Source organism: Zychaea mexicana (assembly GCF_025766255.1).
Source record: "Zychaea mexicana strain RSA 1403 chromosome Unknown BDB00scaffold_49, whole genome shotgun sequence".
NCBI classification, from domain to species: Eukaryota; Fungi; Mucoromycota; class Mucoromycetes; order Mucorales; family Lichtheimiaceae; genus Zychaea; species Zychaea mexicana.
In genome coordinates this window covers 27,711-45,303 of record NW_026516712.1, presented here as the reverse complement: position 1 = coordinate 45,303, position 17,593 = coordinate 27,711, and the positions used below count along the sequence as shown (strand labels likewise).

At 42.7% G+C, this 17,593-nt stretch overlaps 5 protein-coding genes across 5 annotated transcripts; 2 read left to right on the top strand and 3 right to left on the bottom strand.

Annotated features, from left to right (window-relative positions):
• Positions 1 to 1,698: 1,698 nt before the first annotated feature.
• On the bottom strand, positions 1,699 to 3,952 carry BDB00DRAFT_829028 (uncharacterized protein). The gene is made up of 2 exons (XM_053123905.1): positions 3,632 to 3,952; positions 1,699 to 3,526 (listed from the first exon to the last, which is right to left on the bottom strand). Exons 1-2 carry the CDS (start codon positions 3,927 to 3,929, stop codon positions 2,013 to 2,015), a joined length of 1,812 nt encoding a protein of 603 aa, XP_052978513.1. The 5' UTR covers positions 3,930 to 3,952; the 3' UTR covers positions 1,699 to 2,012.
• Positions 3,953 to 4,066: 114 nt separating this feature from the next.
• On the top strand, positions 4,067 to 6,122 carry BDB00DRAFT_829024 (uncharacterized protein). The gene is given in 4 exon segments (XM_053123904.1): positions 4,067 to 4,186; positions 4,304 to 5,528; positions 5,632 to 6,089; positions 6,101 to 6,122. The coding sequence occupies 3 exon segments, from the start codon at positions 4,074 to 4,076 to the stop codon at positions 5,992 to 5,994; spliced, it is 1,701 nt and encodes a 566-aa protein (XP_052978512.1). The 5' UTR covers positions 4,067 to 4,073; the 3' UTR covers positions 5,995 to 6,089; positions 6,101 to 6,122.
• A 600-nt stretch (positions 6,123 to 6,722) lies between these two features.
• On the bottom strand, positions 6,723 to 8,720 carry BDB00DRAFT_873514 (acyl-CoA dehydrogenase/oxidase; the record flags this gene model as incomplete). Its single annotated transcript, XM_053127099.1, has 5 exons — positions 6,723 to 6,758; positions 6,828 to 7,334; positions 7,455 to 7,706; positions 7,806 to 8,241; positions 8,335 to 8,720. The coding sequence occupies 5 exons, from the start codon at positions 8,718 to 8,720 to the stop codon at positions 6,723 to 6,725; spliced, it is 1,617 nt and encodes a 538-aa protein (XP_052978511.1).
• A 1,123-nt stretch (positions 8,721 to 9,843) lies between these two features.
• Positions 9,844 to 11,369, bottom strand: BDB00DRAFT_439452 (uncharacterized protein). The gene is made up of 4 exons (XM_053117394.1): positions 11,322 to 11,369; positions 10,432 to 11,213; positions 10,231 to 10,355; positions 9,844 to 10,117 (listed from the first exon to the last, which is right to left on the bottom strand). The coding sequence occupies exons 2-4, from the start codon at positions 10,897 to 10,899 to the stop codon at positions 9,925 to 9,927; spliced, it is 786 nt and encodes a 261-aa protein (XP_052978510.1). The 5' UTR covers positions 10,900 to 11,213; positions 11,322 to 11,369; the 3' UTR covers positions 9,844 to 9,924.
• A 2,427-nt stretch (positions 11,370 to 13,796) lies between these two features.
• Positions 13,797 to 17,256, top strand: BDB00DRAFT_873512 (uncharacterized protein; the record flags this gene model as incomplete). Its single annotated transcript, XM_053127098.1, has 9 exons — positions 13,797 to 13,875; positions 14,000 to 14,197; positions 14,259 to 14,659; positions 14,767 to 14,971; positions 15,066 to 15,081; positions 15,174 to 16,179; positions 16,257 to 16,483; positions 16,560 to 16,657; positions 16,733 to 17,256. 9 exons carry the CDS (start codon positions 13,797 to 13,799, stop codon positions 17,254 to 17,256), a joined length of 2,754 nt encoding a protein of 917 aa, XP_052978509.1.
• Between the last annotated feature and the right edge of the window lie 337 nt (positions 17,257 to 17,593).

The window sequence follows — 17,593 nt, the reverse complement described above, 5'->3', positions numbered from 1 at the left end:
AAATTTGCGAAACTACTGGATTTTTCGAGATATACGAGGAATTGCGAATCCAGGGGTTGCAAAAACCGGGGTGCAACTGTAATAATAAAGATATAATGAAAAATAAATAAAAATATTGACAGAAATATTAACTATGAAGATATCATCAATGATAAAAACATTAATAATGAAGACAATGTAGTATCAATAGATTATGAGAAAGAATATTATATAGGAAAAGAGTATAATAAAGAAACTATGGAAACATTTGCTGAACATAATATAACAAGTATTAAAGAATTATATTTTGCATTAAATTATTATATGGTGCCCGCCACCTAAAAACATGATTTTTCTGGACCAATTTTCAATGTTTTATTTCAACTTTTTTCACTTATACAACACACTTTTTTGGCTTCATAGAACGATAGAAAGAGACTCAAAGAATAATTCTATGAAAAGTTTTTATATACATATGAACAAAAAAAAAATGAGAAATAAAGTGTTGAAGATAATACATTTAAAAAATTTTTTATTCAAAATATTAGATATTGATGAATTTGATAATATGCTACAATTTTAATTATTATTTATTATTTATAAAATGATTAAAAAATTTAAATCATATAAAAAAAGATTTTGTGGATTATAAATCTACTAGCAAATAAAAGATTGTCTTATGAAATAAGACTAGTTGAAAACAGATAAAAGATAAAGTTAATGATTGTCAACTAGGTCACAAGTTCTTCTTGTGAGGCGACTCTTTGTGTTACTTTCTCTAGAGAAAGTGGCTAGTTGGAAATCTCTATAGAAAATTTTAATTTTCGGAATCGGCAGATTTTCAATAGGATGATAGTTTATCTATCATCTATCATCTAAAATATCAAATTATTAAAAAAGATTATTCTTCGGAAGAAGTTCATCATAGCTTTCAAGTTTCCTAGTCAACAGGCTTATGTTTTCTTCTGTGCACTCTATAGAAAAGAACATACATAATGCCTAGCCTTCTGTAATATTCATTTTGATAAAGAGATACAAAGAGTAAAGAACAAAGGAAGAGAGGAAGCTCTGGTTCACACCAGTTCATTTCTATTGTAGCTCTGGTTCAGAGTGGTTCATTTTTTTACTTTGCTCTACTAAAAAAAATATTGTGGTTCCAGAAACAAGCATAAAAAAATGCGACAGGATGATTTGAAAATCCCAGCATCCTTTTGATGAAACACGACATCCCTTTTTTCCAGGTGCGACACTGATTTCAAAATGTACCAACCTACCAACTTCTATTCTATTACAAGACTACTATACAACAGATAATTAATTTTCTAGGCATGATTAATCTATCCAACACACTATTTTTTAGTCGCTCGTTTATCACCTTCCGTTATTCTTGAGATCGATAATAATCGATCTTTCAAACACCTATTATATCAATAATATCAAACCTAAGAACAACAATGCTGACCACTGTCCTACTTGCTTAGCTTCAACTTCGACCAGAATTCTTCTAGCCACTTTGTTCGCGTTATAAAGATTGATAAGCAGAGCGACGCAAAAATAGGAACGCAAAACTAGCAATGCAAAATCACCAACGCAAATTTGTTGGGCGCCAGGCCCTGAAGACTTCGGTCATGGCGGGTGACCTCCATCGCGGAGGAGCTTGTTGGTTTGAATCCAGCTACTTGGTTTCCCATCTCTATGGATTCGATGAAAGCTCTATTACTCGGTAATTCCTATGACAACTTCTGCATAGTCCTCGCTAGTGATTGGGTGTTCGTAGTTATATCATCAGTGTGCCACAATCCCTTGTACTCACTACATTATGATATTTGTAACGTTATTGGCAGTTCTTTATAATTGTACACTTTAATAAAAATGAATCCCGACCAGGAACTTCCCCACAAAAAAAAACCAGTAGCAAAATAGCCGCTAAGCAGTATATAGCAAAGCGCTATGTACTAGCTTTCTTGTTCTCAATAAAGAGATATTAACAATACGGCGTCGAAGTTGTAAAGCCAACTTGTTGACGCTACCATTTATATTCTGCTCCTAATTTCGTTTTCTGCATACGCGTTTCCTTCCCGGGTGACTTGTGAACAACCATATTGTATGAAATTATAGTAACACCCCCTGCCACCCACTGTATCTGCAAACCGTCGTAATCCATCATCAGTGATATGAGGGCAATTTGTCACTTTGAGCTTTTCCAAAGATTCGATCCGACCCAAAGCTTCCAATATGTTGTCATCCAACGGTGCGAAATATTCGAGCGTCAAGGATTTGAGAGTAGAATTCGATTGTAGAATGTATGCAAAGGTACTCAGGCCCTTCGCAGTGACAGTGGATGCGGGTTTTTGGTAGTCAGTGCCATTTGCCATGAGTACGATGGTTCGTAATGACTGACTGCTTGCCAAGAGGTGTAATAGCGGGTCAGACAAAGCGATGTAATCAAGGTAGATATCATGGAGAACTCGAGGTCGGTTCACTAAAAGAATAAAGTTGTTCGGCACCGTTGTTGTAACAGGAGGAGTATAGAATGGGTAATCTTCTTCCAGTTCTTTAGTGACCCAATCCACAGTCAGTGATAATCGGCTGAGGCTCGCGATTCCGTGTATCGCATATACCAGTTCTTCGGTCAATTTTGTTGAATTGATTGTTAAAGCCACCTTCTCTAGTGTGTGCGAGTGATGACGAAGGAAGCCGATCACGTTTCTGCCAAAGTTGTTGGTGAGGACGGTTGTAGATAACTCTCGTAGCCTCGACAGTTTAATTTGCGCTAACGGTGTCCAATCTTCGACATTAGTGTCAGATTCAAGCAACCGATCCGGCCACAGCCAAACATAATCGGATTTATCATCTGGTTTTTCTTGATCAATATGTAACACCTTGAGGGTGTCCATCGACGCTTGCAATGCGGCCATGATTACGTTCGGGTGATTATTGGATGTATTGTAGGCGACGCGTAAAGTTTCCAACCCATACTGTGCATTACGCGTAAGGTCTGGAATGCTAGTCCACGTACAGAGCCCAGCATAGTTGCAATCGATTGCGTGTACATGCGGGCAATGTTGTAATACGCGAGTAAAGTCGAAAACGTCACCAAGAATAGACGCCTCGTCTGTTATAGCTGGAACACTGCTAAAACAGCTGTCAGTGGCATTTAGTGAAATCTGTAGAATGCGAAGATGTGGGCATTGCTGAAGCAAAGGCTCGAGTACGTGGAATTCGAAACGCGCGTCCAAATGGAGGTAAACGAGATGTGGTAATAGCGCTTGGTCGTTTATAGCTGCCAATGATGCTGCTGCTGCTCCTGTTACCTCTTTCGTAGCGGTATTTTGACGTAACGATATGGTATCACAAGAGAAACGCACTGTTAGATGAGTGAGTTGCTCGGGGCAGGCACGAGCAAGATCCAACAGCGCTATGTCGCATTGATCACTAATAATTGAGAGCTCTTTCACGCGTCTCAAGCTTGCGGATGTCTTCAGTATATCTAAGACGCAAGTATTTTTTTCAGAGTCATCATAGACATCTCTGTCTAGATAAAGATCTATCATATTGAGCAAGTTTTAGCATTCAATAAAGTTGGAGCATTGTGCATATATAGTTTTTCGTACTGATAGCCGTCAAAAGCTACACCCCTGGACATACTTACTAAGGCACTGTATCTCAACTTGACGCTCCTGAAATATTTGAAGAACTGCACTGAGATCGCTGTAATGCAAAGATGCTTGTTGTACGTGTGGTCCGAGGCACCGTAACAGACGCTCATCCATGGTCAAACCATATGGCGTGCATAAATCGATACTGGTCCATAGAGCAGTGGCATGGCTTGGCAACAAGTGAAACCAGTTGCGAGATACGTGCATTGCTTCAAGGCAATCGCGTTGGCTAACGAGTTCTACAATGGCAGAAATGAGTTCATAGTTTAAACGATCGAAAATATCAGGCATTTTGGTTCTGACGCGTATTGAAGAAAGCACAAAAAGTCCGTCGGCATCACCATGAGAATTTTTCTTTTATGTTCCGTGCCACACCTCTTTTTTCACACTCACATCTAGCAGGGTTGGCGAATTCATTCCTTAAGAACAACATCAATGTCCACTGAACAAAAACAAGTACAAGGTCAACCCCAAATTATATGGGATTGTCCTTCTTGCAATAATGACGATGCTCACTTCTACAGAAAAGGGCTTATGGCTGGCACTGCGTAAGTTCTTTAGTGCACGGAAAAGGGACGGCGAAGGAGTCGTTGATTGTGTGTTTGTATCTGAAGAAAAAAAAAGGTTAGAAATTAAACTATAAGAGATCGTTGATCATTACACAGAAAGTGCAAACAATGCGGTCATGTGTGGAAATGGAAAAAGCAAGACGAAAATGCCATTGTTGATAAAAGGCCCAAAAGAATCGACCATTCTCAACGAAAAGCACTAGTCGACGATGCAAATCACTATCCGTCTTCTCTTTTTGGTGCTGACACGGACCTGTCCGATCTAGAATCTTTACAAACGACTACAACAAATACGATCAGAAGCAGCAGCCGCGCGCAATCAGCACGCATGAAAGTTGAAGAAGATCACTCCTTGGCGAAAACCCGTCAGAAACTTGACTCATTCAAAAAGCTTCTATCATCAATGGAGATCAAGCCTACCGTCATCATCAAAAGAGAAATGGAAGAGGATGTTGCACTTGAAGAAACGACGAAACCCAAGAAGCAGCGAACGATCGCGCGTGGTCTATACGACAGGGACATCGCTAGCGAATCAGTGTTTGAAAGATGGCCAAAGAAGCAGCTACCGCGCAAGCGACAGAAACGCAAACCATCAGACGATGAGGACAGTGATGATTACAACGAAAGTTATGTCGACCAGGGAGTATCGTCTGAATCGGAATTCGGTCTTGACGACAGTGATAAGAGCGATGGCTTCAGCACGCCGGACGAAGAGGATCATGAAGAGGAACGAAAAAGCAAGCGATCAAACAAGAATAAGGGCAAGGGAAAAGCCAAAGCGAAACCTAAGGCAATGAAAACATCATCTCGCGAAACGTTGATACGAACCAAAAAACTCGAGCAAACTCCAAATACTTTCAATGACGGCGAGAGCGACGGCTCTGACGACAACATCTTTTCCGATCAAGAAGACTTCAATGACTCACCTGAGGCATCGTCATCTCAGAGAAGCGAAAGGCAGAAAACATCATCTCGCGAAACGACGATACCAACCAAAAAACTCGAGCAAACTCCAAATACTTTCAATGACGGCGAGAGCGACGGCTCTGACGACAACATCTTTTCCGATCAAGAAGACTTCAATGACTCACCTGAGGCATCGTCATCTCAGAGAAGCGAAAGGCAGATAGTAGAAAGCAAAGATAGCAGTAGAGGCAAGAATCACAGCTACACGCAGTATAAACCAAGTCCATATAGCAAGTACACCCCGTTCATGCTGTTCAACAAAGAAAACCGTAAACGAATTTGCGACGAGAATCCTGGTATCCATAATCGTCAAATCAGCACAAAAGTGTCGGAAGTATTTCGAAGCCTTCCACCGGTAAGGAATACTTTCGTTGATGGAGGTGATGAAGAGTGGGAAGACCCCAATCGACCATGTGCTTTGTTAAACTGACGCCAACATTGAACTGGCATTTGATTAGGAGGAGAGAGAAAAGTACGAAAAGGAATCTAAACGGCTCATAGCAGAAGTGAGACAAGAAAGCGGTATACGTGGACGCAACGAACGGATGCCTGGTAATGGATATATCCAATACTGCAAGTCAGTCAGTGCCAAACTTCGCCAGGAGCATCCAGAATACACTCTCAAGGATGTAAATGCGGTCATAGGAAGTGATTGGAAGAAGCTGAGCGCCGAGGAGAAACAAAAGTTTAACGACCTTGCAGCAAAACTACGCAAGGAGTTCGTTGAGAAAAACCCAGAGTATACTGCCGCAGCTAGGGCAAAAAAAGGACAGCGGATACGAGAAACAAAGGAAAAAAACTTGCTCAAAAAGAAACCGTGATTATTGCTAGCTTAGTAGCAGCAGTCATCTACCAAAGCAAATATGCATTCTTACACGAAGTACTTTAGTATATCCATTACATTTTCTGTTACTTTTTCTTAATGCTTAAATAAATAAATATTGCTGGTTTGATAAAAAGTTTATTTTGATCTAACTTGTGGAATATTGTTTGACAAACAAGTGTTATACAGAACATGGTCTATCAGTGTAAGCACAACATAAGCGTCGTATTATGCAGCTCGTGAAGGTTAAATTATTAAGCGCGTGAATGTTGTGTTTCAAAGAATGGGTTCAACTGAAGTGTTGAAAACAAGAAGCATAATAGTATCTGAGAGTCATGCATGTAATAAACTACCACCAAATCTTGCTAACTCGATCTTTATTGAGTGTTGTGAAAACTATGATATTATTGCTTTCATATATATCCCATTAACTTATTCAAACGTCTTCCTAAGTATCTATTATGCAGCAGTACTGGAATGTAGAGGTGTTCTTTTCCGATGCTTCCACTCTCCCATCATCGCATATGTCATTAACAATTTGAGACATATGATACGTGGAACTTTGATATTCTTTTTTCTTACAAATGAAAGGTATTATATTACATTTAATTTTAACGGATGGATTGTTGTCTATGTTCATTTGGGAGGCTAGCTTGGAACAGCTTAGCTTGTTTATGATGAGATAAATTAGATTGGAAAACTCGTAATAAAAGATATCATTGCAACTTAGATCTTGGACCTCTTTTCAAAGTTCTTTGTTGCCTGTGAGAGAGGAAAAAAAGTAAGTAAACGTGATCATGTTTGTATGTAAAAGGGAGGATCTAGACATACCTGTCGGATACCAAGATCTAACATAATTTCTTCAGAGCCACCGGGAATGGCGTAAGCACGGACTTCACGGTACAGACGCTCGACCTTCTCACCCTGACCACCGCGGGTATAAGCCAAACCACCAAAGATCTGAGCAGCCTCACGAGCACAGAACTCGAATGTCTGTGTGCTCTGGGCCTTGAGCAAAGCAACAGGGCCACCAAGACGGGCTGGCTGACTAGCCTCAGGCAAAGTCTTGATTTGGTACATGATGTTTTCGAGCCATGCGTGAGTAGCTTCGCATTGGCGGATCATGTGACCGAGCTTGTTACGGATGACAGGATGATCGATGAGGCGGACACCGAAGGTCTTGCGCTTCATAGAGTAAGTGAAAGCTTCTTCGATACAAACACGGGCAAGACGGTTGGCTTGCATGACAATGCCAAGACGTTCGTGGTTGAAGTTGTGCATGATGTACTTGAAGCCTTCGTTGAGTTTACCAATCAAGTGGGTCTTGGGGACCTTGACCTATTGCCATATATGCATGCACGGATAATGTCACATAACCCGAAATTAATGCTTAGTTAATCCCGTTTCTTAAATTCTCAGCTCTCCAAGAGTATGCCACTAGATGCCAGTATTACTTACATCGTCAAAAGTAATGTAGGAGGTGCCAGAGCCCCACATACCCATGACATCCATGTAGCGGGCCTCAACACCTTCCCAAGCACGTTCAACCAACAACAAGGAAACACCTCCCATACCAGCACCACCAGTGCGTGCGGCAACGACATAGTAATCAGCATAGGCACCCTGAGTGATCCATTTCTTTTCACCATTCAATAAGAAATGATCGCCCTTGTCCTCGGCGGAGGTCTTCAAACCAGCGACGTCTGAGCCCTACGTATATCCATCCAAAAACGACAAATCAACAACAAGTTCCTCTTTACCACAATAACAAGTCATTGGTGCCGTTTTGTAAAGAAAGCACCAACTTACAGCAGAAGGCTCGGTAATCGCCAAGGCAATAAACTTTTCACCGGCCAAACACTCAGGGACGACCTTCTTCTTGATAGGCTCGGGGGCAAAGTTCATGACGGGAGGAAGAGCAATGGACAAACCACCTTGCAAAGCCCACAGAAGACCACCCGAGCCGCAACGGGCAAGTTCGTCGACACAGATGAACTCATGGAAGATATCGAATTCTTCGTGCTTAATACCAGCAGGAAGAGGATAAGGCAAAAGCGAAGCAACCGAAGGGTTGGTGCCAGCACCGGAGGCGGCGTTCAAAAAGCCAGCTTGGGCAACCTTCTTCACGACTTCGCGAGGAATGGCCTTGGCTTCGCTCCATTCGTGGCAGTAGGGCATGAGTTCCTTTTCTGCAAATTCACGAATGACCTTTCTGAGGCGCATATGCGATTCATTATAGTAAGGGCTACACAAAACACGGAACGATTTCTCGCAATTGAGCAAAAGAGATTTGTGATTTGACATTCTTTCTTTCCATAGTTCTTTTTCTTTCTTTTACCTGTTCCAGTCCTGATACCAGTTGGGATCGCCATAAGGGAAACCATCGCCAAAACGAGCCTCGTCAGCCGAGACAAGCTTGCCAGGAGTAAGGGGAGCGGCGGCAGCAGCAGCAGCAGCAGCAACAGGCTTGGGTGCTTCTTCTTTCTTTTCAGCACCAATGACACCGATTTGCATGGGCAAACCAACACGTTGCATAATGGCATCGTTGTGGAATTGCTTAAACTTTTTGGTGGCGTCCTTGCCGGCCATCTTGACAAGCACCTTCTTGCCTCCGGGATGTTCACTCAAGAACTTGGTAACGTCAAACACCTTGCCGTCAACAATGATCCAGATATCATCGGCCTTGTTATGCTGTGCGACCTCCTCGACAGTGAATGTCTTCATAATGGCTTCAAATTAGGAAAAAGAATGAAAAAGTGTGAGTAGGGGGTTGGGGGGTTGTGAGAAAGGAAGAAAGAAGAGTGCAAGAGTTTGAAAGGTGCAGAACCGAATCGTAATATTTTGATGTTGAATGGATATCGTATTTCATAAGCAAAAACGCGGGGTTTCTGGTCTGTATCCGAACTCATCATGTGAAAACTCTGATCACTAAGCATAGACAAGAGCTACTCTAGCAATTTAGCAAACTTTCTTCCTTTTCACTTCCGTCGTGCATGGTACTAAGTATCAGCAACCGTTTCTCCGTAGGTATGTCTTTACTTTATTGGGCCTGCGTATTCTATATATCTTGACCCCACTTTCATGCTTACAATGATAATGACGTCATACTCAAGTCCTTCGCCCGAAATATATTCAAATCATGTCAATAGCACAAAGCTTCATTAGCTATAGCTACTCCTACTATAAAGACATTTTAAAATTGGTATGATTATATTATATTTACTGAATTATAACTTATGCAGGTAAGTGATGTTTGTAAGCAGAGATAATATGATGATATAATGTTATGCGCATCTAGTAGCCATGGAAAGAAATGGAAAATGTACAACGAGAGAAGAGTAGCGGCGGGAAGAGGTGTTTGGGCTTAGATAAGGAAATTTTGTTTAAACTTGGATATAAGTGGGCTGATCTTTTTCGCTTTGAGTTTCCTTGTTATCCAAAGGATGGATAGGTGTTTGTGAACTAGACGTGTTCATGATGGATGTAATGTCCTCCGAATCAAAGATCACAGACCGATATGAATCTCGTCTGCTGCCGTTATCCATGACATCTTTATCCACTGCATTCGATGCTGAAATCGAACCTGTTCCAACAAAGACTTGACGTGCAACACCGTGGGCGTCAAAGTATACTAGCACATCTGCAACATCGTCATTTCCAGACCCTAGAGCCTTTTCTGCAAGATAGCCAGCGTCATGTCCGTATTTCTTGTAGACCATGTCGACAATTCCATCTCGTGATGACGCCAGGACAGCACCTGTGGCCATTGATAAGCCGGCAACGACATTGTGAGCGGCATGGAACAGGGAAACGCCGAAATGTCGGGTTGCGTTTTGGACAGGATCCCGTTGCAGTTGATTGTAGCTGTATAGAGAATTGATGCCAGATGCTGCAGCCGTGGTTGCTTTGGTGATCAAGCTGCCAGCGCCTATGTGAGAGCCTTCCAATTAGCATGCATTGCATATGTAAGGGGGGATATAAACAAAGATACAAACTCGTTCGTACCTTTTAAAAGAGTGCGGTTGACGCTGTAAAACGTTTCTACGTATTGACGATCTACTTCGCTCAGTCGAATGGTGTTTTCGGTTGGTTCTACTGTGTCACTCATTTTTTTGGTTTGACTATGTAAACGAATATTAACATCAGTATCAGCTGAGCACATACAGATGAATATGAATATCACTCGTTTGATGCCTGACTACAACTGTCGTTATTGTTGTCCTAATAGTCTTACATTTGAATGCCCCGAGCCAAAGATTGGCCGGCCAGAACAAACGACTGCGCAAGCCAATCGGATCCAGTGACCAATGCATCGCTTGTTCGATAAAGGAGGCGAACCTTGAAGCTACCGCCAGCGACCTAGATCGCATAATATCAATATCGCCATCATCTTTGGTTTCAACCTCAAAACCGCATCCCGTACATGTATTCTTACCATCGGAGTTTCCATCATCACAGGCTGCTTTTCTGATTGCGTATCTTCATCTTCGAGTTGCACATTTCGTGCAATCACTTCGGTTACTTGGCAAGATACTGGGTTCATCATGGCCAGTACATTGCGCAATTGGTGTCGATTTTCATACTTGATAAAATAAGTAAGCAGGTCCTGTAGCTGCTGGAACGCATTCAGATCCGAAGCAGAGCAATCCATGCGCCAACGACCGCCTTCGGGACGATCAAAGATAAGAAGATGGTCGGGCTGTAGCCAAGCTTTGGATCGCGGAATTAACACAATCGAGGCACGTTCTTCGCCATAATAATCGATAAATCGAAGGGTGGTTTGTTGTTGGTCCGAGTAAACAAGGACATGACCGTTGCCCAGATCGTTGATTTGTCCGTTTACAAATGATGATAAGGAAACGCGGTCGACGGCGCAAAGGTTTTGTCGTTCAGGTTTTCTCATATTAAGTTAAAACGTGATGGTGTAGTATAGTATAGAGCTAGTATATGTGGAATGTCCGCTTTTCTGCTCGGACCTTACCCTACTTATATACTAAATCATCGAAGAATTTCTTGGCTGGAGGTCGCACCAACCCCCGACGCAGTTCTCCTTTCGGTGCAGTCCGTGCTTACAGCATAAGAAATTTCTTGTTTCGGTAACATCTTTTTCAATTCTGCGTGATGAGAACTTCTTGTCAACCTGGCATTTTGGCACATAATGTCGATCTCGTAATATCTCAATCGATGCATTTTGATCTCTAGTACACCTTATGATTGCTATATGCCGCTTATTTCATATCGTTGTCAGTGAAGATGCTACTGTAGATATTCGTTTTACTTCTTCCCCAGACCCCGGAAGGAATTTGTTTATCTGCAGGTTTATACCTGTTTTCATTGAAGGATGGTAATGGTGGAGCAGGCTGGTGAACTAATAATGCACAGGACGATCTATCTTTGAAAAAGACTCCAACGACCGCTTTTATACCACTTTAGTGATAATCCACCTATTTGAAAAATCTTCAAGTTTCTTTTAAAAGAAACTCTTCCTATCGGAAATTCATGCTTGTAGTTGTATCCTTTCAAAAATTAAAAAATGCTCTGGAAAGCTTTCAAAGGTTTTTGTAGGCTTCAAAAAGCATCTACTGCTTACCATCTCGAGTTTCTGGGACCGTCAATAGTTGCCCATGTCTTTCTTGCTCTTTCGTCCTTTTCTTCTTTCTCACAAGAGGAACGATCAAAAATATTTTAAAATTTGGAAATACAAATGAGTTCAACACTCACGGTATAAATTGACAGCTGTCAAATCTCAATCCAGCTGTCTTGCAGCATCCTATACTGTTTGACTTTACCTCCTGTGGAGTTGTTTTTACATACAGTGAAGAACCTATTGCAAAACATGTATATCGTTCATCTGGTGATGATCACGTTCAAGCACCTAATAGCTGTGCGTTTTTCAAAGCAAGATACTGTAGTCCTCTTTTCAACAGCCCATTTTCTTCTTTGGGGAGGTATCATGATAATAATATAGCACTAACAAATCTGCATCAACTGTAGAGCATGTAGACTTGGTGATATTTTGTTTCGCCGTGTAACAGACACAGGTAAGCTGTTTTCGTTAAAAGAGTGTTAGAAATTATAAAAGCGCCCACAGTAAAATGGCGCTAACAGTTAGTAAGCATCTATAGCTTCTGCGAAATTCTACCCCTCTTATACGATTCTTTAAGGGAATTTAAAGAAATTGTGGTCCACACTATTAATTATTTATAAACGCATACTAAGGGTTAATGATATAGCCACATCGGACGCCGAGTTGCTCCGGGATATTTTACTATACTATGATATATCATGTCCCCACACTTTGCGGTACAACAAACACACTATCCGCCAGACCCGCGACCCACAATTATCACGTGCACATCTAGATTGTGTATTAATCCATCACTATTCCCAAAGCAGTGAAGGCTTGCAGGAATTATCAAAGTAAACATACTCCCATATCCAGCCCTAAAAATGATCATGGACGTCCGTCCATCGTGGCCACTGACCACATGTGTAGTCTCTGTTTTGCATAAAGTGGCGTGAAGCATTATGAGTAACAGAAAGGGCTTTCCATTCAGGTGTAGTAGCTGCGAGAATGTACGTATGAAATTCTCCTTTAGAAAGAAAGTGATCGACGGGCACCCATCACCAAACGACGGGCTATGATACTTAAAGTTTAAGTCGCAACCCGTTTTGTTTTTCCAGAATTCGTTGCAGCATCCAATCAGATGTACTTGTATGCAGACACATCCTGTTTGTTTGTTTTTCCTTCCCGCTTACGTTAGCTTGCATCAAGTTGGAGAGCAGTAGCATGAACATATAGACGTGGGAAGTAAATATGAGTCAATTATGCATGACTATCAGTAGGCTAATGTAAGTCGCAGCCTATAGCCGGCAAGTGCACGCTCGGACCTATTTTGCTCCTCTCAAAGAGCTATGATACCTAATTAAATTTGCAGCAATTAGTTGCTAGGAGGACCCGTAATGATGATGCTAAGCTACCATTTGTTCATTGCGGGTGTGTTAAGGTGCGTGCCTTTGAAGATGATAGTGCAATAACGTATCTACTCGCATTCACTACGAGAGAGAGCGAGGGGAAGCTGAGGTTAACAAACCGTTTTGTGGGTAAAAAACCAACGCTAAGTGACGCTTTGCCTTTTTAGGACAACGCGGTTCCCTCGACTTGGGGTACAATGTGATACGATCGTATGCGTGCAACGCCAAACAAACAAGACAAATGAGAGAGAGAAGAGCTTCGAAACAAATTTTGGAATCTCCGAAACTCATTACCAGCAGAAAAAAGAAGCGGATGTGGAAAAAAAAACGATCGACGATGAACGGACCCGTAAACAAGAACGAGTGAAAGTTAACCCAAAGGATAGCTGATATGTAGTGAGGAGTCTGGGCCCCTTTTTCATGCACATCACTGCCTAGCATTTAAGAGGGTATGCACTGACCACTGTGCACAGTATCAGACGTGGGATGTGCATAGACTATGCTGCTGGGTGAACAAGTCGCTGCAGGTGCGGCGAAATGAAACAGCACAGGCTTAACCAAACTTGTACAGTATTGCCAAGCGAGTGTTTCTCGGCAGCTAGAGTCCGACGTGCCCGAGAAATGCGTGATTGGCCCGGACCATGAACTTGCAAGTAACCAGTTGAATGGGCCAACCAGCCAAAAAGAAAAAAGTCATAAAGCACAAACTAGCTGGCCCGCTGCTGCTGCTGCTGCTAATAAAACTTTTTCTTTTTTTCTTTTTTTCTACCTTTTTTTTTCCGGTTCCCCTTTTCTTTTATACATCTTTAATACCATTCAGTTGCTATGGGCAACGGAGCTGCAGCAGGAGACGGTCATGGCGGCGCTGACGGAGGTCACGGTGGTGCCGATGGAGCCTTTGAAGGTTCGTTTTTTTTTTTTGATATGCATTCTTTTACAGAAATCACATTCTCCTCCTCCCCCCCCCTTTATTTGGAGCCCCTTTGAAATTCATTACAAATCTGACCAAAATGGTTGAATCTCGATAGGTGGCCGAAGAACCTCATTAAGCAGTGCAAGCGAAGCCGATTTTAGCGAACGTCAAACACATCCACCACGACCACCGCTCAACAGAAATGATACCACAGACGACCCAACGTTATCTCGCAACTCGACTGACGATGAGGGGTACATCCCGGCCCAAGTTCCGTTGGAAATACTGGCAGGCAAGTTTCTTTATTGTCATGGTGCGGGTTGATCTATAATGTTGTTGTTTTTTCTGACTCGTGCATGACCTCATACAAACAGGCAACGCTCTCGTCACAAACTACACGGATCACGATCAATTCGACTGGGCTGGTGGCGAAGACGACGACGAAGAGGAAAAAAACGAAAAGAACAAGACCAAAACGCACAAACCGCCTGGCGTTGTGCTGTGCTTATCGCGCAACTCGTCATACATCGCGTGGTCACTGTTGATCCTGTTTGCCTTGATTCTGATTGCCATCGATGTTGCCGTCTTTGTTGCCTACGAAAATGACGCGTCCATGGTGTCCTACAACCTGCAGCTTTGGTTTACCTGGGCCGCATTTATGTGGTGTGTCAGTATCCTAATCCAGCTCGTTGTTGAACTCGTGCCCTGGGCCATCAAGCGTCTGGTTGGCTTCTTGCGACCCCAGTCAACCGAAGTGCTACGTATGCGCCTTGCTGTAAGTTCCACACCGACACGTAAAGGTTTTTTTTTTGCAGCAGTGGTAGCATCGTCAGAGCATTCATAAGACCGACAATTTAACCATGCATATATTGTATGCTGTAGTATTATATGGCCTTGCGCCCGTTTCTAAAGGCGCTCATTGTATCAGCCTGGAACTGGGGCTCCTGGGCATTCATCCGGAACCAGCTTGCATTGCCAGCAGATCAGAATCGGCCTGACTATGTTGATGACTTTTACAGTGTCTGGCAGTGTGTCTTTTTCGCGGCGCTAATGCTATTTATTGAGAAATTTGTTCTGCAATTGATTGGTAATGTATTCCGCGCCCCTTCCCCATTTAACCTTTTTGTGCGTGCTAACTTTTTCTTTTCCGTCCCCTCCTCTTTTCACTCATCCTCCTCTAGTCACGTCCTTTCACAAGTAAGTCAAATAGGACGATTGGTCCAAGCCCTTGCACAACAAAAGAAACATCCAGGATGTGTATCTAACTTGCTCTACACTGCTTTTTTTAGGAAAGCATACGGTGAACGCATTGGTGAAAACGATCATGCACTCAAAATCCTGGATCGTCTTAAAAAGACCAAGCGAAAAGCACCTCAGGATTTCATTTTCAAGCGTATGCGACGGAGTAAAGAACGACCGGCAAAGACGAGTCGATCCAACTCAACAGACGAATCGCCACCACACAGTAAGAAAGCAAACGAGAACGGGAACGGAGGACAGACCCAATCCATCATGCGAGCCGAAGACGGCACGGGTCGCGGCAACGTGCATTTTCCGACGAACAACATGGATACGTTGATCGCTATTCCCGCTTTGGAATCACGATCCGACGACGAAAAGATTCTGGAAATCGATGAAAAGTCCTACTCGCCCGAAATACCACAGGAGCAACATCAACAACAACAACAGCAACAGCGTAATGAAGATACAGATCGACGCGGCTCGTCTGACTTTGTTACCAGCCTAACCCGCCGTCTCCGTGAAGCTAAAGCCAACAAAAAGCAGCAGAAGCAGCAGCAACAGTCGGTGACATCGCCTCCTCAAGTCGATTCACCTCCACCCTTGACGCGTACCAGCACGTGGATGTCATTTCCAAGCGACGACCGGTCGTTCCTGAAGGCCACTAACAATACCGCATCTATTCCTGGTCGCCTCTTGAAAGGCGGGTTTAAAAAACTGCGTTCTCAATCGAACAATATTGTGGCACCACAGGGCACGTCGCGTCAGGCCAAGGTTTTGGCAAAACGTATCTTTCACAATATCGTTGGCACGAGTGGTCGACATAGCATCAGTGAAAAAGACCTGTATCCATTTTTCCGCACCCATCAGGAAGCTGCGTCTGCATTCCAGCTGTTTGATCGCGACGGTAATGGTTCTATCGACAAGGGCGAGCTGCGCTCCGCTTGCGTGAGAATCTACAGAGAGCGGAAAAATTTGGCGACTTCAATGCGTGATCTGTCGCAAGCAACGGGCAAGCTAGATATCATTCTGTTGGTTATTTTTGTCGCCATTTGGGTATGTCTTGTAGTAAAGAAGTATTTCAGCACTGTGTGCATTGCCTTGCTGACCCATGTTCTATTCTACGTGCTTAGGTCATTATTGTGTGTGCTTCGTTCGGTGTCGATGTAGGCACACAGCTTATGCCTTTGTGGAGTGCTTTCATTGCTGCTAGTTTCGTCTTTGGTAACAGCGCAAAAGATGCGTTCGAATCGATCATTTTCGTGTTTGTCACGCATCCTTTCGATGCAGGTGATCGTGTATTTATTGGCGAAGAGAACTGGGTTGTTGACCAGGTCGGCCTGTTGGTCTCTACCTTCATGTAAGTTCGATCTACTATCTGTATTATCTACATCTATGATTCAACCAAACTCATGACGGCCATCCTTCACTGTTAGTAAATGGGACGGTTCTGTTGTATACGCCAAAAACTCTGTACTATCTACACAATATATCATCAACGTTCGTCGAACAGGCATCACTGGCGAAACAGTTGGTAAGTTTAAAATTACAGTATACCATGGATGAATGGATGGATTCTGACAGAAAATACACTCTTTTTTCCAAATAGATATACATATTGCATTTACCACACCGTCCTGGAAGATCCATCGTTTGCGTGATCATATGATGGAATGGACCAACCAATTCCCTCATTTATACAATGTCAACGGCACCACTGCCAACATTATCTCGTTTGAAAACCAGAACCGTATCACTGTCACCATGTACTTTGAACACAACAAGAACTGGCAAGACTTGGGCGATCGATGGCTTCGTCACAACAACTTTATGATGGAGCTCAAGGACGAGTGCGATCGTTTGGACATCTACTATGTCTTGCCTTCGCAGCCTTTCGAAAGCTCGAAAAAGGAATGCCCGCCAGAAACTAACAATATGGGTAAGAAGAAGTCGTACGGTCAAGAAGGCATGCGCGTGCGTCAAGGTTTCCCTGGCGGAGGTGACGACGATGACAGTCAGTTCCGTGGAGACAGCGGTGGACCTGGTGGACCTGGTGGACCAGGAGGCAACGATAATTCTGGAGCTGAAGCAGGCGCGGCTGCTGCTCTTGTATTTACGACAGGGGCAATGTAAAAAGAAAGAAAAAGCAACATGCTCATAATGTATACTAATATAGCCTTTTAAACTACTAAAACTACTTCGATTTGATGTTCCTAAGAACAGCAAAAAAGCTAAAATTCCCCACCCCTTTTCTTTTTGTATTCCTAGTTATCAAAGCATTGTATTGTTATTATTCTTATTATCTTAACTATTATTCCCCATACTCACACTATTAGATGCCCATTTTTTTCTATTTTCATTGTCAACGAACTGTCAATACATACTTTTTCCAAGATACAATGCCTCACTGCAAAGTCCGACAATTTCTGTCAGCTGAAAAATGTGGGGAGGAGAGAAGAATATACCGTCT

Bases quoted from the DNA above. Each gene is read 5' to 3' on its own strand.
- BDB00DRAFT_829028 (XM_053123905.1), bottom strand. From the start codon at position 3,929: ATGCCTGATATTTTCGATCGTTTAAACTATGAACTCATTTCTGCCATT. The intron at 3,527-3,631 runs GTAAGTATGTCC...TCAATATGATAG, and splicing joins AGTTGAGATACAGTGCCTTA to ATCTTTATCTAGACAGAGAT.
- BDB00DRAFT_439452 (XM_053117394.1), bottom strand. From the start codon at position 10,899: ATGAGAAAACCTGAACGACAAAACCTTTGCGCCGTCGACCGCGTTTCC. The intron at 10,356-10,431 runs GTAAGAATACAT...TATGCGATCTAG, and splicing joins TGATGATGGAAACTCCGATG to GTCGCTGGCGGTAGCTTCAA. The intron at 10,118-10,230 runs GTAAGACTATTA...TCGTTTACATAG, and splicing joins TTGGCTCGGGGCATTCAAAT to TCAAACCAAAAAAATGAGTG.
- BDB00DRAFT_829024 (XM_053123904.1), top strand. From the start codon at position 4,074: ATGTCCACTGAACAAAAACAAGTACAAGGTCAACCCCAAATTATATGG. The intron at 4,187-4,303 runs GTAAGTTCTTTA...ATCATTACACAG, and splicing joins GGGCTTATGGCTGGCACTGC to AAAGTGCAAACAATGCGGTC. The intron at 5,529-5,631 runs GTAAGGAATACT...GCATTTGATTAG, and splicing joins TATTTCGAAGCCTTCCACCG to GAGGAGAGAGAAAAGTACGA.